The 16,949-nt window shown below is 48.3% G+C and overlaps 1 protein-coding gene across 2 annotated transcripts; it reads right to left on the reverse strand.

The window, feature by feature from the left end:
• Positions 1-676: 676 nt before the first annotated feature.
• On the reverse strand, positions 677-11,113 carry mob4 (MOB family member 4, phocein). Of its 2 annotated transcripts, XM_073071280.1 has the most exons (8): positions 10,983-11,113; positions 9,841-9,903; positions 7,582-7,682; positions 6,686-6,728; positions 6,228-6,314; positions 3,292-3,371; positions 2,601-2,712; positions 677-1,416 (listed from the first exon to the last, which is right to left on the reverse strand). In XM_073071280.1, the coding sequence occupies exons 1-8, from the start codon at positions 11,031-11,033 to the stop codon at positions 1,285-1,287; spliced, it is 669 nt and encodes a 222-aa protein (XP_072927381.1). In that variant the 5' UTR covers positions 11,034-11,113; the 3' UTR covers positions 677-1,284. The 2 variants fall into 2 exon arrangements, with proteins under 2 accessions (XP_072927381.1, XP_072927382.1); XM_073071281.1 differs by lacking the exon at positions 9,841-9,903 and having other exon boundaries at positions 10,983-11,048.
• Between the last annotated feature and the right edge of the window lie 5,836 nt (positions 11,114-16,949).

Below are 16,949 nucleotides of genomic sequence, written 5' to 3' on the forward strand. Positions count from 1 at the left end.
GAGTGAATCTCCCTCCACACCATCCCATCAACACTCACAGGGTCAGACACAGAGTGAATCTCCCTCCACACAGTCCCATCACACACTCCCAGGGTCAAACACAGATTCAATCTCCCTCCACACACTCCCAGGGTCAGACACAGAGTGAATCTCCCTCCACACTGTCCCATCACACACTCCCAGGGTCAGACACCGAGTGCATCTCCCTCCACACAGTCCCATCACACACTCCCAGGGTCAAACACAGATTCAATCTCCCTCCACACTGTCCCATCACACACTTCCAGGGTCAAACACAGATTCAATCTCCCTCCACACCATCCCATCACACACTCCCAGGGACAGACACAGAGTGAATCTCCCTCCACACCATCCCATCACACACACCCAGGGTCAGACAGAGAGTGAATCTCCCTCCACACCGTCCCATCACACACACCCAGGGTCAGACAGAGAGTGAATCTCCCTCCACACCGTCCCATCACACACACCCAGGGTCAGACAGAGAGTGAATCTCCCTCCACACCGTCCCATCACACACACCCAGGGTCAGACAGAGAGTGAATCTCCCTCCACCCCGTCCCATCACACACTCCCGGGGTCAGACACAGAATGAATCTCCCTCCACACTGACCCATCACATGATCCACAAATGGCAAAGCACCAACACTGAGCAGAGGAGTTAATTGTTTTTTTTTAAAACATCAAGAAGACAAAGAACAGAGCAATGATAACTTTACATAAATAACTGAACACGTCAGGTACTAGGCGAGTCTAGCACTGGTAAAATGGTCATTAATTAGGGAGGGAGTTGATCAGCTGAGAGGGGAGGGGTTTACACTGATTATCATCTCAGCTGTGTCAGAGTGTGGGTTGGCACGTCAATCCTCATGCTAACACGAATGGATACTGTAGTAAAAGCAGTGGCAGTAGTTCAGTCAGCATCTGCAGTGAGAGAATCCGGTATGAAGACATCAGTTCTCTGCCCACAGACACTGCCTGACCTGATGAGTTTCTTCTTGAACATCATTCTCTGGTGACAGTGAGGCTGCAAGGAGGGGTCCCTGTGGAATGGAGAGGGTAGTCTAATTCTGCTCCAATATTCATTGATCTAGGCAAAAAAAAAGGATAATGGGCCTGTGCTGTTGAAAGGCAGCAGCACAGATTTGGGTGAGATGAGAAGTGGTCTCCCCATGGGTGAAGTGGGGGGGGGATGAAGAGGGGTCTCACAGTGGTTAGCAGAGGGGGGGGGAGGGGAGATGTGCTGGTGGGATTGCCCTGGACTTAGGCCTCACTCTCTCCAGCTGTGGTGTTCTGGACCTCCTCCTCCAGGATGGGAACGATGAGGTTGTCCTTGGACATCAGGTTGTACTTGATCACAAACTTGGTGAATCGGTGACACAGGAAGGTCTCATTCTGTAGTGGGGAGATAGGAGGGATGGTAATTAGAGACATCAGGCAGTACAAACCCCACCCAGCCATAGTACCACCCCTAGAACCTACTCCCCACAGCACCACCAGCTGATCACGTTAGCCCTAGGCAGTGTGACAGAAGGACAGGGCAGTGATTTGACTTCCCCACACTAGAAGGAATAAGGGTAGCCCACTCGGCCTCTTACACCTAGCCCCTTTCGTGTGCTCGGCGCCACTGTCCTGCACCGTAACTCTATCCCCTTTGACTTTAACCCACTGGTGGAGACATATCCACCTTGTCACCTACCCCTCAGGGTCTGAAATCTTATATATCTCTTCTCATCCTTCTACATACAATACAGTTTCTTTAGCTGCTTCCTCAAAACCCATTCCCTCCACTGCAGTGTGTACCATCTACAACAACAACTCTCTCCCCCCACCACAAATACTCCCTCCCTTCACCACAGAACCCACTGTGGTCACTTGCCCTGCCTACTCCAAACCTCCCCACCTCTCCCCAACTTGGAAGAGAAACACCATACACTGGAGGTTCAGTGGAATTCACTGCCACAGATGGGTGTGGAGGCCAAGTCATTGGGTATATTTTAAAGCAGAGTTTGATAGGTTCTTGATTAGTCATGGTGGCAAAGGTTACAGGGAGAAGAGAGAAGAATGAATCAGCCATGATCAAATGGTGAAGCACTCGATGGGTCAAATGACCCAATTCTGCTCCTCTTGATGGGATCAGGCAGAATAACTGTTTGGCGCATTCTAGATGGGCTGAAGGGTCTGTAGTATGCTACAGTAGAGAAACACCTCAGTTGTGGAGTGAACATACTCACAAGGTGGGGGTGTGTAAGGGGGATCTGTAAACACACACACAGGGTGGGGAATGGATGAGGGGAGATCTATGTCTTATGGAGGTTGCCCCTTCCCACATCATCAGATTGAAATAAATCAACTGTCTTGCCTGTTTAATCCAGTGCTGTGGGAGCACCCTTACCATATGACCCCCTTCCTGGCTTTCCTGAGGGACCCGTAGGGAGGGACAATAAATGCTGGTCAAACCAGACACACTAAAGTTAAAGACATTCCCCATCATCTACACAATAATGGAGCAGGTCAGAGGATATGGGGACTTCATATCCTGTCCCATCCTCTTTCCCACCAACAGTAGGGTGACTCACCTCATAATCGTCGAAGATCTGGCGGTGGTGGAAGTAGGCGTGGGAGAAGATGCGGTAAATCCTGCGACAGACGGAGCCCAGCTTGGCCACAGAGGATTCCTTAATGCTGACTCTGTGGGGCCAAGGACAGTACTGTCAGCACTCCAGGGCAGATCACTGGGTGGTGGGGGGGGGGGGGAGGGCGGGATTTCAGAGCCGGGGACGGGCAGAGTGTGGATTATAGGAGGGAAAGATGGATCGAGTGGGAGTGTGAGGCTCAGAGACAGGTAGGTAGGACAGGACCATAGCCACCAGACACACAGGGAGGGGGGATGGAGCGTGGGGACTGTATGGGTAGTGAGTTGGGGAGTAAATGCACACACAAGGTGGCGTGCAAGAGAGATCTATAAACACACACACACAGAACTCCCACGTAAGACGAGCTCTCCATGGGGAGAGTATGCGAGGAACGGGGATGTGGAGCTGGGGTTTTAGGTGTCAGGGGAGGACAGAGAGTTCACACGGCCCTCCTACCTGTTGGTTCAAAGGTTAGGGTGCACGACCCTTGTCACCTGATCCTCAATGCAGGGGTCAGGGACAGTGATCAGGTTCATTGATGAAAAGGGCCTCCCCGTGGGTGAAGCGGGGGGATCTCCCCGACCAACTGGAGCATGCGGGGTCAGTGTGAGAGTCCGCAGAGCCAGGGACCTACCTGCTGGGAAAGTACTTGTTACTGTTGAGCAGGCAGGCAGCTCCATCCAGAGTGTGTCTCGTGTAGTCAATAGCAGGGCACTGAAAGCAGAGATCACAGTGAGTGGAGGCAAGGACAAGTGGCAGGGTAGAGTGAGGGAGAGCACAGTGAAGGGGGATGGAGGGAAGTGGAGAGGGTGGTGAAAAGGGGAAGGAGGGAGAGAGTACTGAAGGGGAGGGGAGAAGGTGGGACAGAGCACTGAAGGGGGATGGGGAAGAGGAAGAGGAGAGGGAGAGAGCGATGAAGAGAAAAGGAGAGCAGTGGGAGGGGAGGGCAGTGAAGGGGACAGAGGGGAGAGGCTGAGAATTGGGGTAGAGGGAAGGGAGGATTAGCAGAGAGCAGTGTAGTTGAGAGCACGGTGAAGTGGAAGGGAAGGGTGGGGAGAGGGAAAACGGTGGGTGAAAATGAGGGGAGGGAGGGTTGATGGCAATAAAGTCCCTGTGCACAAATTACTTTCAGGCAGCCAGTTCCTGGTTGGGAAGGTATGTTGGAAGTTCAGAACTATGTAAGGGTTGATATAGGGTTTTGGGTAAAGCCACAGCTGCAATAAGGTGTACAGTTTTGGTCCCCTTATTTAAGGGCACACTGTCACTGGAGGCAGTCCTAAGGAGATATATCGGGCTAATTCCTGGGACCAGAGGGTTGTCCCATCAGAAAGGGGGGGGGGGGGTAACACAGCTTGGGTCTGTATTCCTGTGGAGTGTAAAGGGACGAGGGAGTACTTTAGTTCAACATCTTGGACCCCAAGGGGAGGTGATGTGAGATATGGGAGAGTCTTGAACGAGTAGACAGTTACACGGTTGGGGGCGGGCATTTAACAGTCACATGTGTGGGGACTACTCTCAGAGGGAGGAAATTCTCTGCCCCTCCCCAGAGAGAGTGGAGGCCTGATCACTGAGGGGGATGTAAAGAGTTGGGAGATAAATGTTTGAAAGATGGCTGGGAGGGGATTATGGGCTGTTGGGAAGAAAAGGGTGGATAAGGCCTAGGGTACCGAATAATGGGACAGGATAGAGTAGTGGTCACCAACCTTTTTAAGCCCAAGATCCACTACCTCGGCCTTAGTCAAAGGCGAGATCGACCCCCAGATTGATTAGTTACATGCATGCGCATCGGGGCAGAAGAGACTGGAAGTAAAACCCCACAACCCGGACGTAGAAATACTGTATAAACACCAGGGATACCCACCCTTCTTTGCACCGCAGACCGGTTTAATATTGACAATATTCTCGCCAACCAGCTGATGGGGGGGATGTTAAACACGACTGGAATATAGCGATACTCGAGGCAGGTTCCTTATGCCCAGTCTATTCTGCAATGTAGTTTTAGCGGCTCTCAGCACTTAACTTCTGTCCCACTTGCCTACATATTTTCCGCTGAAAAAACTCAGTGGGTTTGTCTTTAAGTGCAGGGTGCTTGGGCTCAGGGTACCAAAGCAGTTTTGAGGGCTTCATTGCCTCATTAGACAACCTCCGTCCGCCCGCCGCCAGTCGCCTTGGCCAGGTGCGGCTGGTCGTGGGTGGGGTGAGAGGACAAGGTCAGGGTTGGAGGTCCCCGTGCCGGAGCCGCGGCAGTTCCAGTCTGGAGAGAGCTACCGAGCGAGGAGTGCGACAGGGCACCCGCCCGCCCCCCCTTGTAGGGTCTATCGGCCGACAAAAGTTTGTTTCAGTAGATCGCAGCGCGGTAGCTGCTCTGATACTTACGGAACCCTGAGCCTGAATTAGATCGTCTGCGAATATTTTAACACCGGGTTCCCCATGAACATTCGGTGTGCTAAACAGGTTCAGAGGCGGTGCCCATCTGTCCGTGCTCCAGGCCAGTAGCAACTGCACTTCCCGCTGGCCGCGCTCCAGGCCAGTAACAACGGCACTTCCCGCCGGCCGCGCTCTGGGCCAGTAGCATTGGCAGTTCTCACCGGCCGCCCGAGGCGAACCAGTGATCCCTGCGCGTGAAGGTATCACTGCATTTAGGCGACTGATGATCTCGCGTGCGTTCAACAACAGTGGGCGAGACAGGGTATGAGAAAAGGTGCAGCTGACTCATTTTGTTTCCTCGCAGCCTGATGGTTGGGGACCACTGAATTACACTGTGTAAACACAAAGTACACTGCAGATGCTGTGGTCAAATCAACACATACAAACAAGCTGGATGAACTCAGCAGTCAGCAGGTTGACTGCTCATTTCAACGGATGCTGCCCGACCTGCTGAGTTCATCCAGCAGGTTTGTACGTGTTGAATTAAACTGTGTAGTGCGGGGGAGCTACACGCATGCAGACTGGGCAGAAAGAACGGAACTAAAACCCCGCAACCTGGAAACAATTTCTCAACAGTATTTGCGTATTTATTTTTGATTTTTTTTTGGGATCTACTGGGGAAGTCTCAAAGATCGACCAGTCGATCGCGATCGACGGGTTGGCGACCACTAGGATAGAGGAACTGAGTGACAGTTCCTATTGCCTCCCCATATCAACAGCTTCAGTTTACTGCATCGGGGAAATCCATCTCCACCCCAGTCTCTCCCTGTAACCACAATGTTCCCACATCCTGGTGACCTTCTCTCTCCCACATCCTGGCATTGCTGCAAGGTGGTGACTGGAACCAGAGTCGGTGCTCCATTGAGTCCTTGAGATCATCAAGTATTTCCTTACAACATGAAGGAGGCCGTTTTCGCCTATCAAGCCCCAGTCTCCTGTTCCTTCAAGGATGGAACCGTGGATTTCAGGAGGTGCCTCTGCAGGGGAGCTCAGCCAGGTTAGGAGGAAAGTTGGCGGGGGGTGGAGGAGTGGTTGGGTTACTGCTCAATCAGTGAGGGCGTGGGTCAACCAGAGACCTGTGGGAGCACTTCCCCCCCACCAACCTCCACCCACCCATCCCCCGGTGAGAACAGGCCTGCCCACCTCCTTCGGGGTCTTGTGTGCGGCACACAGGAAGATCCACTGCTCCGTTGCCGTCATCTGAGTGCAGGTGTCGGAGTGGCACTCGCTCTACAGAGAGGACACAAAAAGACAGGTCACATCACTGGGATACATTTGAGTGAGGGACAGGACATATTATTGGGACATGCTGGCGGGAGCCAGAGTCAAAGAAAGTGGACAGACAGAAACACGCGACATGGAGCACAGACAGAGAGACACACACACACACACACACACACACACACACACACACACACACACGCAGACAGAGTGAGTGTGAGATCGACAGAGACACAGAAAGAGAGACACATGCACACAGAGGGGGGAGAAGGGGGAGTGAACATGAGATGCACAGCCCTACAGATAAAGTTTAAAAAGTAGTGGATGCTCTGTCTTAGGGGAGCTCATCATCCTTGCACCTTGCTGAGGAGTTGACTTACTTGTAGTTTCACAGCCAAGTCGTTCAGTTCCAAGCAGAACTGCCTGAAATAAAATCCAATTTTATTGTTTATTAGGTTGAGGCAAACACTCCAATGTGAACACATCATCACTATCCCGTTCTTGGCATCCCTTCTGTTTAGCACCCATTTTAAAATTCTCATCAACTGTCTGGAAATACTGAATTAGCGCCATCCTGTTTCTATGACCCTCTCCAGCCCCCTCCATTATCTCTGCCCCTGTCATCAGTGGTCATTCAGCTGCATGCACACCAACCATTTATTTCTCTCCCCACTCCCCTGACACCGCCTTCTTTGACCTGCACTGGGACTGGGATGCTGAGAGGGCAAGGGACAGGGAGTGAGGGACTTGGGGTGAGGAACTGGAAGGGATGGCAAAGGGCAAGGACTAGATGAGGGCTGAGGACTGGGTGAGAGCATGGGTGAAGGGCTGGGCGAGTGTGAGAGTCTAGGTGAGAGTGAGGGACAGGTGGGACAGAAAGAGCAGGGAACAGGGGAGTGGAACTCAGTCGCTCAAATGGCCAGCACACTCCCATTGGTGCTCAGTGTTAACAATCAGAGGCACTGTAGATGGCAGATGCTGGAACACGAAGCAACACAGGAGAATCAGGAGGAACTCACTGGACCAGGAGTTGGAATTGAACAGCAGATGTTTGTGGGCGAGACCCTTCACTCGGACTGCTGAAGAGTCCATTGCTGATGTTGCCTTACCTACTCAGTTCCTTGTATTGCTATAAGTGGATGAGATTTTAATTTAGATGCCTGGGCGCACACCAGTGGAAGTGGTGGGTCAGACTAAATCCACTTCACTACCCCTACACCCCTCCCCAACCCCAAGACTCTGCCTTGCACCATTATGATCCCAGCAAGACCCTCACCGGAGATGCTCATATTTCCAGACGCCCTCATCCTGCCCCTCCGGTGGTTCCAGGATCTTCTCGATGTCCGATGCATCATCGCGGATGCTCTGCTGGATGTACTATGGGGGGAGGGAAGGGGGTGGGGTGGAGTGGAGTGGAGAGTGGGGGAGGGAGGGGTGGGTGTGGAGTGGAGAGTTGGGTGAGGGGAGGGGAAAGGGGAGAGAGAGGGAGAGAAAGGGGTTGATTCTGGGATTGAAAGGCTTACCATATCAGGAGCTCTGGGTTTGTACTCTAGAATTCAGAAATATAAGGTGGTGGGGGGGGGGGGGGGGGGATGTTCTCATTGAAACCTATTGAATGTTGAAAGGCCTCGATAAAGTGGATGTATCCTAAGACCATAAGGCATAGGAGCTGAATTTGGCCATCCAGCCCATCAAGTCCACTCCACCATTTCATTATGGCTGATCCCGGATCCCATTCAACCCCATACACCTGCCTTGGCATATCCCCTTTGACTTCTACAAATTTTTATCAATGCACCATAGAAAGCATTTTATAAGGATGCATTACAGCTTGATACAGCAGCTGCTCTGCCCAGGACTGCAAGAAACTGCAGAGAGTTACAGATACAGCTCAAAACACAGCCTCTCCTCCATGGACTTTGTCTGTGCTTCTTGCTGTCTCAGTAAAGCAGTCAGAATAATCAAAGACCTCACCCACCCCGGACACTCTTTCCCCCCCCCTCCCATCAGAAGAAACACAAACCACTAGGTTCAAAGACAGATTCTATCCCATGGTTATAAGGCTCTTAGATGGACCTCTTGTATGACTGGTTTCACTTTATTCTGCATTCTGTTATTGTTTTACCTTCTTCTACCGCAAAGCACTGTGTAACGATCTGATCTGTAGGAACAGTATGGAAGACCAGCATTTCACTCTCCTTGATACATGTGACAATAATAAACCAATTTCATTTTCTTCAAGACTCTCCTGCTGGTGGTAACATCTCCATTTCTACCTTGTAATGTCCACTCGGGACCTGAATTGGTAATTCTGTTTATTATTGTCACATGTACATACCAAGATAAAATATATAACTTGTTCTGCATGATAGCCATACAGATAATTTCAAGACACAAGTACATTGACATAGTACAAGTGAAAAGGAATAACAGAATGCAGAATAAAGTGTTACAGTGAAAGTGCAGTATGGGCAGACAATAAGGTGCAAGGACCACAATGAAGTAGATTATGAAGTCAAGTGTGAAGATCACTGGAGCAGGTTTATTATTGTCATGTACTGAGAAACGGTGAAAATCTTGCCTTTCATACTGTTCATACGGATCAAATCATTACACAGTGCATTGAGGTAGAACAAGGTAAAACAATAACAGAACGTAGAGGTCAAGAGTCCATCTTAAAGAACAGTTTAACATCCTACTAAGAGTGGAGTGGAAACTGTCCTTCAACCTGGTGGTATGTGCTTTCAGAATTTTCTATCTTCTGTCCGATGGGAGAGGGGAGAAGAAGAGAGAATGTCCGAAGCAGGTGGGTTCTTTAATGACGTTGGCAACGTTACTAAGGCAGTGGGAAGCGTAGACAGAGTCCCTAGATGGGAGGCTGGTTTCTGTGATATGCTGAACTGGGTCCACAACTCTCTGCAGTTTTTTGCAGACACAGGCAGAGCAGTTGTTGTACAAAGCCGTAATCCAGACAGAATGCTTTCTATGGCGCATCGATAAAAATTGGTAAGGGTTGGTGGGAAATGCTGAATTTCTTTAACCTTCTGAGGAAGTAGAGGTGTTTGTGTTATCTCTGCTGTGGTGTCCAGGACAGGCTACTGACCAACTCTTTTGTTTAACTGATATTGAGGGAAAGGTTGTTGTCTTAACACCACACCACTAGGCTATCTCCTTCCTGTACTACAATGCATCGTTATTTGATATGTGGCACACTACAGTGGTATCATCTGCAAACTTGTACATGGAGCTAAAGCAGAATCTGGCCATGCAGTCACAAGATTAGTGAGGGGTCATTTAACACTGAGGTGTGTAATGACTTCTGCTACAGACAGTGGGGGAAATCACTGGAATTCTCTGCCCCCAAGGGTTGTGGAGGCCTGATCACAGGTGTAAGTTAAATAAGAGCTTTGGGTTTACCAATGCACCCGGAACACCACCTCCACGGTGCAGTTTTCCCACAGTGCCACATTGGTCACTGGTGTTCCAATGCTCAGGAGCCTTGAACAGAGTTCAGGGCAACTCTGGACGTACTCACCTGCTGCACAGCCAGGGTGCTGTCCATCTCATCCAACGACTCATCCGGCCAGTTGTAGAAGTCCTAGAGGATGGAGTGAAGCAAAACTGTAGGTGAGGAGGCTGGCCCAGGGATCAATCGGTGGCATAGAAGCCAGCATAACACTGCTGGGGTTCAATTCCGCCACTGTCTGTAAGGAGTTTGTGACTGCGTGGGTTTCCTCCCACATTCCAAAGATGCATGATGTATGAATTAGGGTTAGTACATTGTGGGAATGCTATGTTGGCATGAACCCAGAAGAGGAGTGAGCAGAGGGATTAATGGAGAGCAAAAGAGATGTGAAGGAGGATGTGGGGGGGGGGGGGGGAAGAGAGAGAGAAGCTCCAACTGGAGAGGTTGGGAATACTAAGCACAAGGAGAGGGATGCAGGCAGGACAACATAACTGGGGTATGGTAATGAGGGCATGGGGGAGTTACTGGAGGGATCAAATGAGTGAGGGTGTAGGGATGATGTGGATGAGGTCAGGCGTGTAGTGATGGGAGTAGGAAAATAGTGAATGGGGGAAGTGATGGGGTGAAAAAGGTGATGGTCATGGGGTAATAGGATGATGAGGGGCAATGGCAACAAGGGGTGGGGTTATAGAGGAGCAAATGTGGTGAAGTTGAGGAGGGATGATGGTGACAGGTGTAATTGGAGGGGGTGTAGGTGGGATGGGAGTTTGTATGGGTGGGACTGAAAGGGGGAAGGTGATGGGGACGGAAGAACTGACGTTATGGGGTTGAGAAGGGGTGATGGTGACGGGAGCGATAAGGGGTTCAGAGAGGTGGGAGCGATTGGAGAAGTGGGGAGATGATGATGGTGAAGAGAGTGATGAGGAAGATAAATGGGGAGACGAAGGGAAGGGTCCGAGGGTGTGTGATGGACGGTCCTCGCATCCAATCGGTAGGGCGTCATCCCTAAACCGACGAATGGCGAGCGGAGGGTGGGAACATCCTGTGGCGACCCAACCAATCAGCGCGAAACCGGGGCCCCATGCCCTGAATTAGGGCGGGTACCCTCGGACTCCTCACGCTGGGTCTCTTTCTCCCTTTCCCTCCCTCCTCAGATCCTGAGCGGGGATCACTCGCCGCTTAGCACCTCCGACTATCCCCCAGCTCCTCACCTGGGCTTTAGTGCCCGGCCTGTTTCTTCTCAGCAAGACGGTGGCCGCCATCCCGAGCGGCGCCTAGCTTCCCCTGAACCCGGATGTAATTAAAGGCGCCTCCTTCCTTCCCGGCGGCGGTGCCGACACAAATTAAGTCGTTATATACTCCTAAAGGGAAGTGCACTGGCAGCGAAGAAAGTTGCGCCTTTGCGCCCCCAAGCGTTAGTTAGCGCACGAATTGTGGGTAGAGTAGCAATTTAATTCACATTCACTTCTCCCTCCAGTCCAGCTGATCCTTACCATTGTTCCACTTCATCCTCATCTCCCCCCCAGCTCTTCCTCACCTTAAATGAGTGTAATTACCCCCTTTTGTTCAAGAGGCTGATGGTTGAGGGATAGTAACTATTCTTGAACCTGGTGGTGCAAATCCTGGGGCTCTTGTACCTCCTACCTGACAGCAGCAGTGAGAAAAGAACATAGCCTGGGTGGTGAGAACATAAGAACATAAGAAATAGGAGTAGGCCATCTGGCCCATCGAGCTCCATCTACCTGCCTTTTCCCCGTAACCCTTAATTCCCCTACTATGTAAAAATATATCTAACTGTATCTTGAATATATTTAGTGAAGCAGCCTCAACTGCTTCCCTGGGCAGAGAATTCCACAGATTCACCACTCTCTGGGGAAAAACAGTTTCTCCTCATCTCCATCCTAAATCTTCTTCCCGGAATCTTGAGGCAATGTCCCCTAGTTCTAGTCTCATCCAACCAATGGAAACAACTTTCCTACTTCTACCTTATCTATTCTTTTCAGAATTTTGTATGTTTCTATAAGATACCCTCTCATTCTTCTGAATTCTAGAGAGTATAGTCCCAGGCGACTCAATCCCTCGAGCAATGAAGGCCAACATTCCATTTGCCTTCTTAATAACCTGTTGTACCTGCAAGCCAACTTTTTGCAATTCATGCACAAGCACTCCCAAGTCCCTCTGCACAACAGCATGCTGCAGTATTTCACCATTTAAATAATAAATCTGCTCTTCTATTATTCCTTCCAAAGTGGATGATCTTACATTTACCAACATAGTATCCCATCTGCTCGACCTTGGCCCACTCACTTAACCTATCTATATCCCTCTGCAGACTCTCCACATCCTCTGCACAATTTGCTTTTCCACTCAGTTTAGTGTCATCAGTAAATTTTGCTATGCTACACTCAGTCCCCTCTTCCAAATCATCAATGTAAATGGTAAACAGCTGTGGGCCCAGCACCAACCCCTGCGGCACCCACTCACCGATGACTGCCAACCAGAAAAACACCCATTTAGATAGATAGATAGATACTTTATTCATCCCCATGGGGAAATTCAACTTTTTTTCCAATGTCCCATACACTTGTTGTAGCAAAACTAATTACATACAATACTTAACTCAGTAAAAAATATGATATGCATCTAAATCACTATCTCAAAAAGCATTAATAATAGCTTTTAAAAAGTTCTTAAGTCCTGGCGGTAGAATTGTAAAGCCTAATGGCATTGGGGAGTATTGACCAACTGGAGAGTATTTATACCAACTCTCTGCCTTCTATTGGTTAACCAATCCACTATCCATCCCAATACACTTCCTCCGACTCCATGCATCCGTATCTTATTTATAAGTCTCTTGTGTGGCACCTTATTGAACACCTTCTGGAAATCCAAGTATACAACATCCACATGTTCCCCTCTATCCACTTTAGGATCTTTGATGATGGATGCTGCTTTTCTACGGCAATGTTTCATGTAGATGTGCTCAATGGTTGGGAGGGTTTTACCTGTGATGTACTGGGCCAAATCCACTACCTTTTGTAGGATTTTCCACTCAAGGGCATTGGTGTTCCCATACCAGGCTGTAATGTAGCCAGTTAGCATGCTTTCCACCATGCACCTATTGAAGTTTGCCTAGGTTTTCAATGACATGCTGAACCTCCACAGACTCCTGAGGAAGTAGAGGCACTGTTGTGCTTTCTTCACAATAATATTTATATGATGGGTCCAGGACCGGTCTTCTGAGATAGTGACACCCAGGAATTTAAAGTTACTGCCCCTCTCCACCTCTGAATCTCCAATGATTACTGGCTCATGGACCTCTGGTTTCCCTCTCCTGAAATCTACCATCAGTTCCTTGGTCTTATTAACACTGAGTGAGAGGTTGGCCATGGTGTTCATAACACCATGCTCCACCTTTGAAACACTAACAAACAACTGACCTTGTCCTCGCTAAGAATATCATATGCTATATACATTATTACTAATTTGAGACACCCAGTGTCTATCACTGAGTAAGACAAGAGCAGCAATTTGGGGAGTGGGGCGGGGGAGGGCTGGAATAATAGTTAAAAGCCCATCATGCTATCCTGTAACATATTACAATGTAATTAGATACACTGGTTAGAACCAGAAATCATGAGCAGATTTTGCCGGGATTGTTGGAGCAAAAAGCCAGACAGCCCAGTCACCCCTTCATAGACTTAGACTTATATTCAGTGAAGATAGGACAGATCTTGCTCCGCCTAACATTAGTGGCCAGAATTCCCAGGATCACACAACTAGGAATAGGATCTTCACCTAGTGAGTATACACTATGGCCATCTCCCCAGGATCACACAGTAGAGAAACAGGATCTCCCACTGAGTACACACTAACCATTTACACTAATCCCAAGTCTCCCCAGAGTAAAACATTATGGAAACATTTTTTTTCACTATACCTGAGTACATGTGACAAGAATAAAACCAATATATTGTATCTGGTGCTCCCAGTGCAGCCTCCTTTACATCGAGAGACCCTATGCAGATTGGGAGGGGGGCTGCTTTGTTGATCACTATCACTCTGTCCATCATAAAAGGCAGGATCTCCAGATGGATACCCATTTCAATTCAACGTTCCTTTCACATTCTGACATGTCACCCCATGGTTTCCTCTACTGTCACGATGAAGCAACACTCAGGTTCGAGGATCAACACCTCATATTCCACCTGACGGCAAGAGTATCAATTTCTACAACTTTTGGTCATTTCTCCACCTCCTTCCTTGTTTCACTTTCTATTCCCCATTCTTGTTTCCCTCTCATCCCTTCTCCTCACCTGTCCATCACCTCAATCTGGTGTCCCTCCTCCTCCTTCCCTTTCTCCTGTGGTCCACTCACCTCTCCTATCAGATTCCTTCCTCAACCTTTTATCTCGTCCACCTCTCACCTCCTAGCTTCTCACTTCATTCCCCTTCCCCGCCCACCCACCTTCCCCCTCATCTGCCAGCTTGTACCCCTTCCCCTCCACCCATCCTCTTATTCTGGCTTCTGCTCCCCTCCTTTCCAGATGAAGGGTCTTGGCCCAAAGCATTGACTGTTTCTCTTTTCCATGGACGCTCAAGCAATGTGTGATGCTCTGAATTTCCAGCATCTGAAAATCTTTTGTTTATGAAATTACCAATTGTCACCCTCTGTGTGTCAAATTCTTGTCTCTGAATCTCTATAGAAAAATCTGGACTGATATTCCTTGAGTTAGCCAAGATATCCAAGATATCAAGGACACAACACACCGCCTCGGCTGGGGCTCGAACTAATGACCTTCAGATTACTAGTCCAATGCCTTAACCACTTGGCCACACACCGGCTGCTCTTTTGGGAGTTTACCGTATGCATATTGACCACTAGACTTCCTTAGCATCTTAAATATCTGAATTAGAAATATCTTTTTCTTTTAAATTCTGTGGCAAAGGTCAACTGAGTGGAATAGTGCATATTAACACTGTGGACTGGTTGTGGCACTTGGTCTTCACATAATCAATTTCTGCACAAGGCTTGATGCTGCTGCTCCCAAAGGTGGTCTTTAGGAGAGGGCTATGTTGGGTATGGTATTCCTTCCTTTCTATAGACATTTATGTATTATGACCCAGTGGATACCATTCACTTCCATATTGGAATTGGTTTATTACTGTCACACGTACTGAGATACAGTGAAAAGCTTGCCTTACACACTGTTCATACAGATCAGATCATCACACAGTGCATTGAGGTAGAACAAGGTAAAACAAAAACAGAATGTCGAATAAAGTGTCACAGTTACAGAGAAAGTACAGTGCAAGTAGACAATAAAGTGCAAGATCATAATCAGGTAGATTGTGAGATCAAGAGTCAAACTTATCATACTAGGGAACCATTCAATAGTCTGATAACAGTGGGGTAGAATCTGTCCCTGAGCCTGGTGATACGTGCTTTCAGGCTTTTGTATCTTCTGCCCGATGGGAGAGGGGAGGAGAGAGAACGTCTGGGGTGGGAGGGGTCTCTGATTATTCTGGCTGCTTTATAGAACAGTGAGAAGTGTGGTCAGAGTCCATGGAGGAGAGGCTGGTTTTCATGATGTGCTGAGCTGTGTCCACAACTCTCTGCAGTCACGGGCAGAGCAGTTGCTGTACCAAACTGTGATCTTGATAGGATGCTGTCTGTGGTGCATCGATATTGGTGAGGGTCAACGGAGACATGCCAAATTCCTTTAGCCTCCTGAGGAAGTAGAGGCATTGGTGAGCTTTCTTGCCCTGGTGTCTAAGTGTTTGGACAAGGATGAATATTGGTGATGTTCACTCCTAGGAATTCGAAGCTCCCAACACTCTCGTCCTCAACACTATTGATGTAGGCAAGAGTTTGTGTGTCGTCAACATCTCCCTACCTGAATTCAATGCCTAACTCTTTAGTTTTGCTGATATTGAGGAAAAGGTTGTTGTCATGACACCATTTTGGATTTCCAGAGAAACACAACATGGTTCAGGGTATCATCATGGCAGAGGAGTGGGTTTGAGAGTACCTGGCACCGGATGAGCAGGCTTCTGTCAAAGTCAAAGTGGAGTTTATTGTATTCAGGTGCAGTGAAAAACTCACTTGCAGCAGCACCAATCCTCATCAAGGGATCAGAAGTGGAGAGAATGAGCAGTTTCAAGTTCCTGGGTGTTAAGATCTCTGAGGATCTAACCTGGTCCCAACATATCGATGTAGTTATAAAGCAGGCAAGACAGCGGCTATACTTTATTAGGAGTTTGAAGAGATTTGGCATGTCAACAAATACACTCAAAAACTTCTACAGTTGTACCGAGTATTCTGACAGGCTGCATCACTGTCTGGTATGGAAGGGCTACTGTACAGGACCAAAAGAAGCTGCAGAGGGTTGTAAATCTAGTCAGCTACATCTTGGGCACCAGCCTACAAAGTACCCAGGACATCTTTCAGGAGTGATGTTTCAGAAAGGCAGCGTCCATTATTAAGAACCTCTAGCACCCAGGGCATGCCCTTTTCTCACTGTTACCATCAGGTAGGAGGTACAGAAGCCTGAAGGCACACACTCAGTGATTCAGGAACAGCTTCTTCCCCTCTGCCATCCGATTCCTAATGGACATTGAATCTTTGGACACGCCCTCACTTTTTTAATATATTGTATTTGTTTTTGCATGTTTAAAAAATGTATTCAATATATGTAATTGATTTACTTGTTTATTTATTATTATTTATTTTATTTATTTTTTCTCTCTGTTATATTATGTATTGCATTGAACTGCTGCTGCTAAGTTTAACAAATTTCATGTCACATGCCGGTGATAATAAACCTGATTCTGATTCTGAGTGTCCCTTTAAATTAGAGGCCGCTGAATATTTCCAGCAGTTGTCTCAATACTTTACCAAGGTCATTACTTCAGCGTCTGAGGAGAACAATGGCTTATGATGTAAATCCTTTAACTTTAACAGGAATTACACAGCTGATGGTTTCATTGCAAACTGAAGATTTTAGACCTATAAAATACATAATTTCGAGTTCAATTAAACCAGGGTCAAACCAGTGAAGCAAACGAGTAACAGACTAAGCCCAGTCCACTCCATTGATGTTGTGCTATCCCTCAAGGACATTCATTTAATTCCTAATTATTTCAGGATATTAGCATGAATTATATAATACACTTGT

Source organism: Hemitrygon akajei, chromosome 18 (assembly GCF_048418815.1).
Source record: "Hemitrygon akajei chromosome 18, sHemAka1.3, whole genome shotgun sequence".
In the NCBI taxonomy this organism is placed as follows: Eukaryota; Metazoa; Chordata; class Chondrichthyes; order Myliobatiformes; family Dasyatidae; genus Hemitrygon; species Hemitrygon akajei.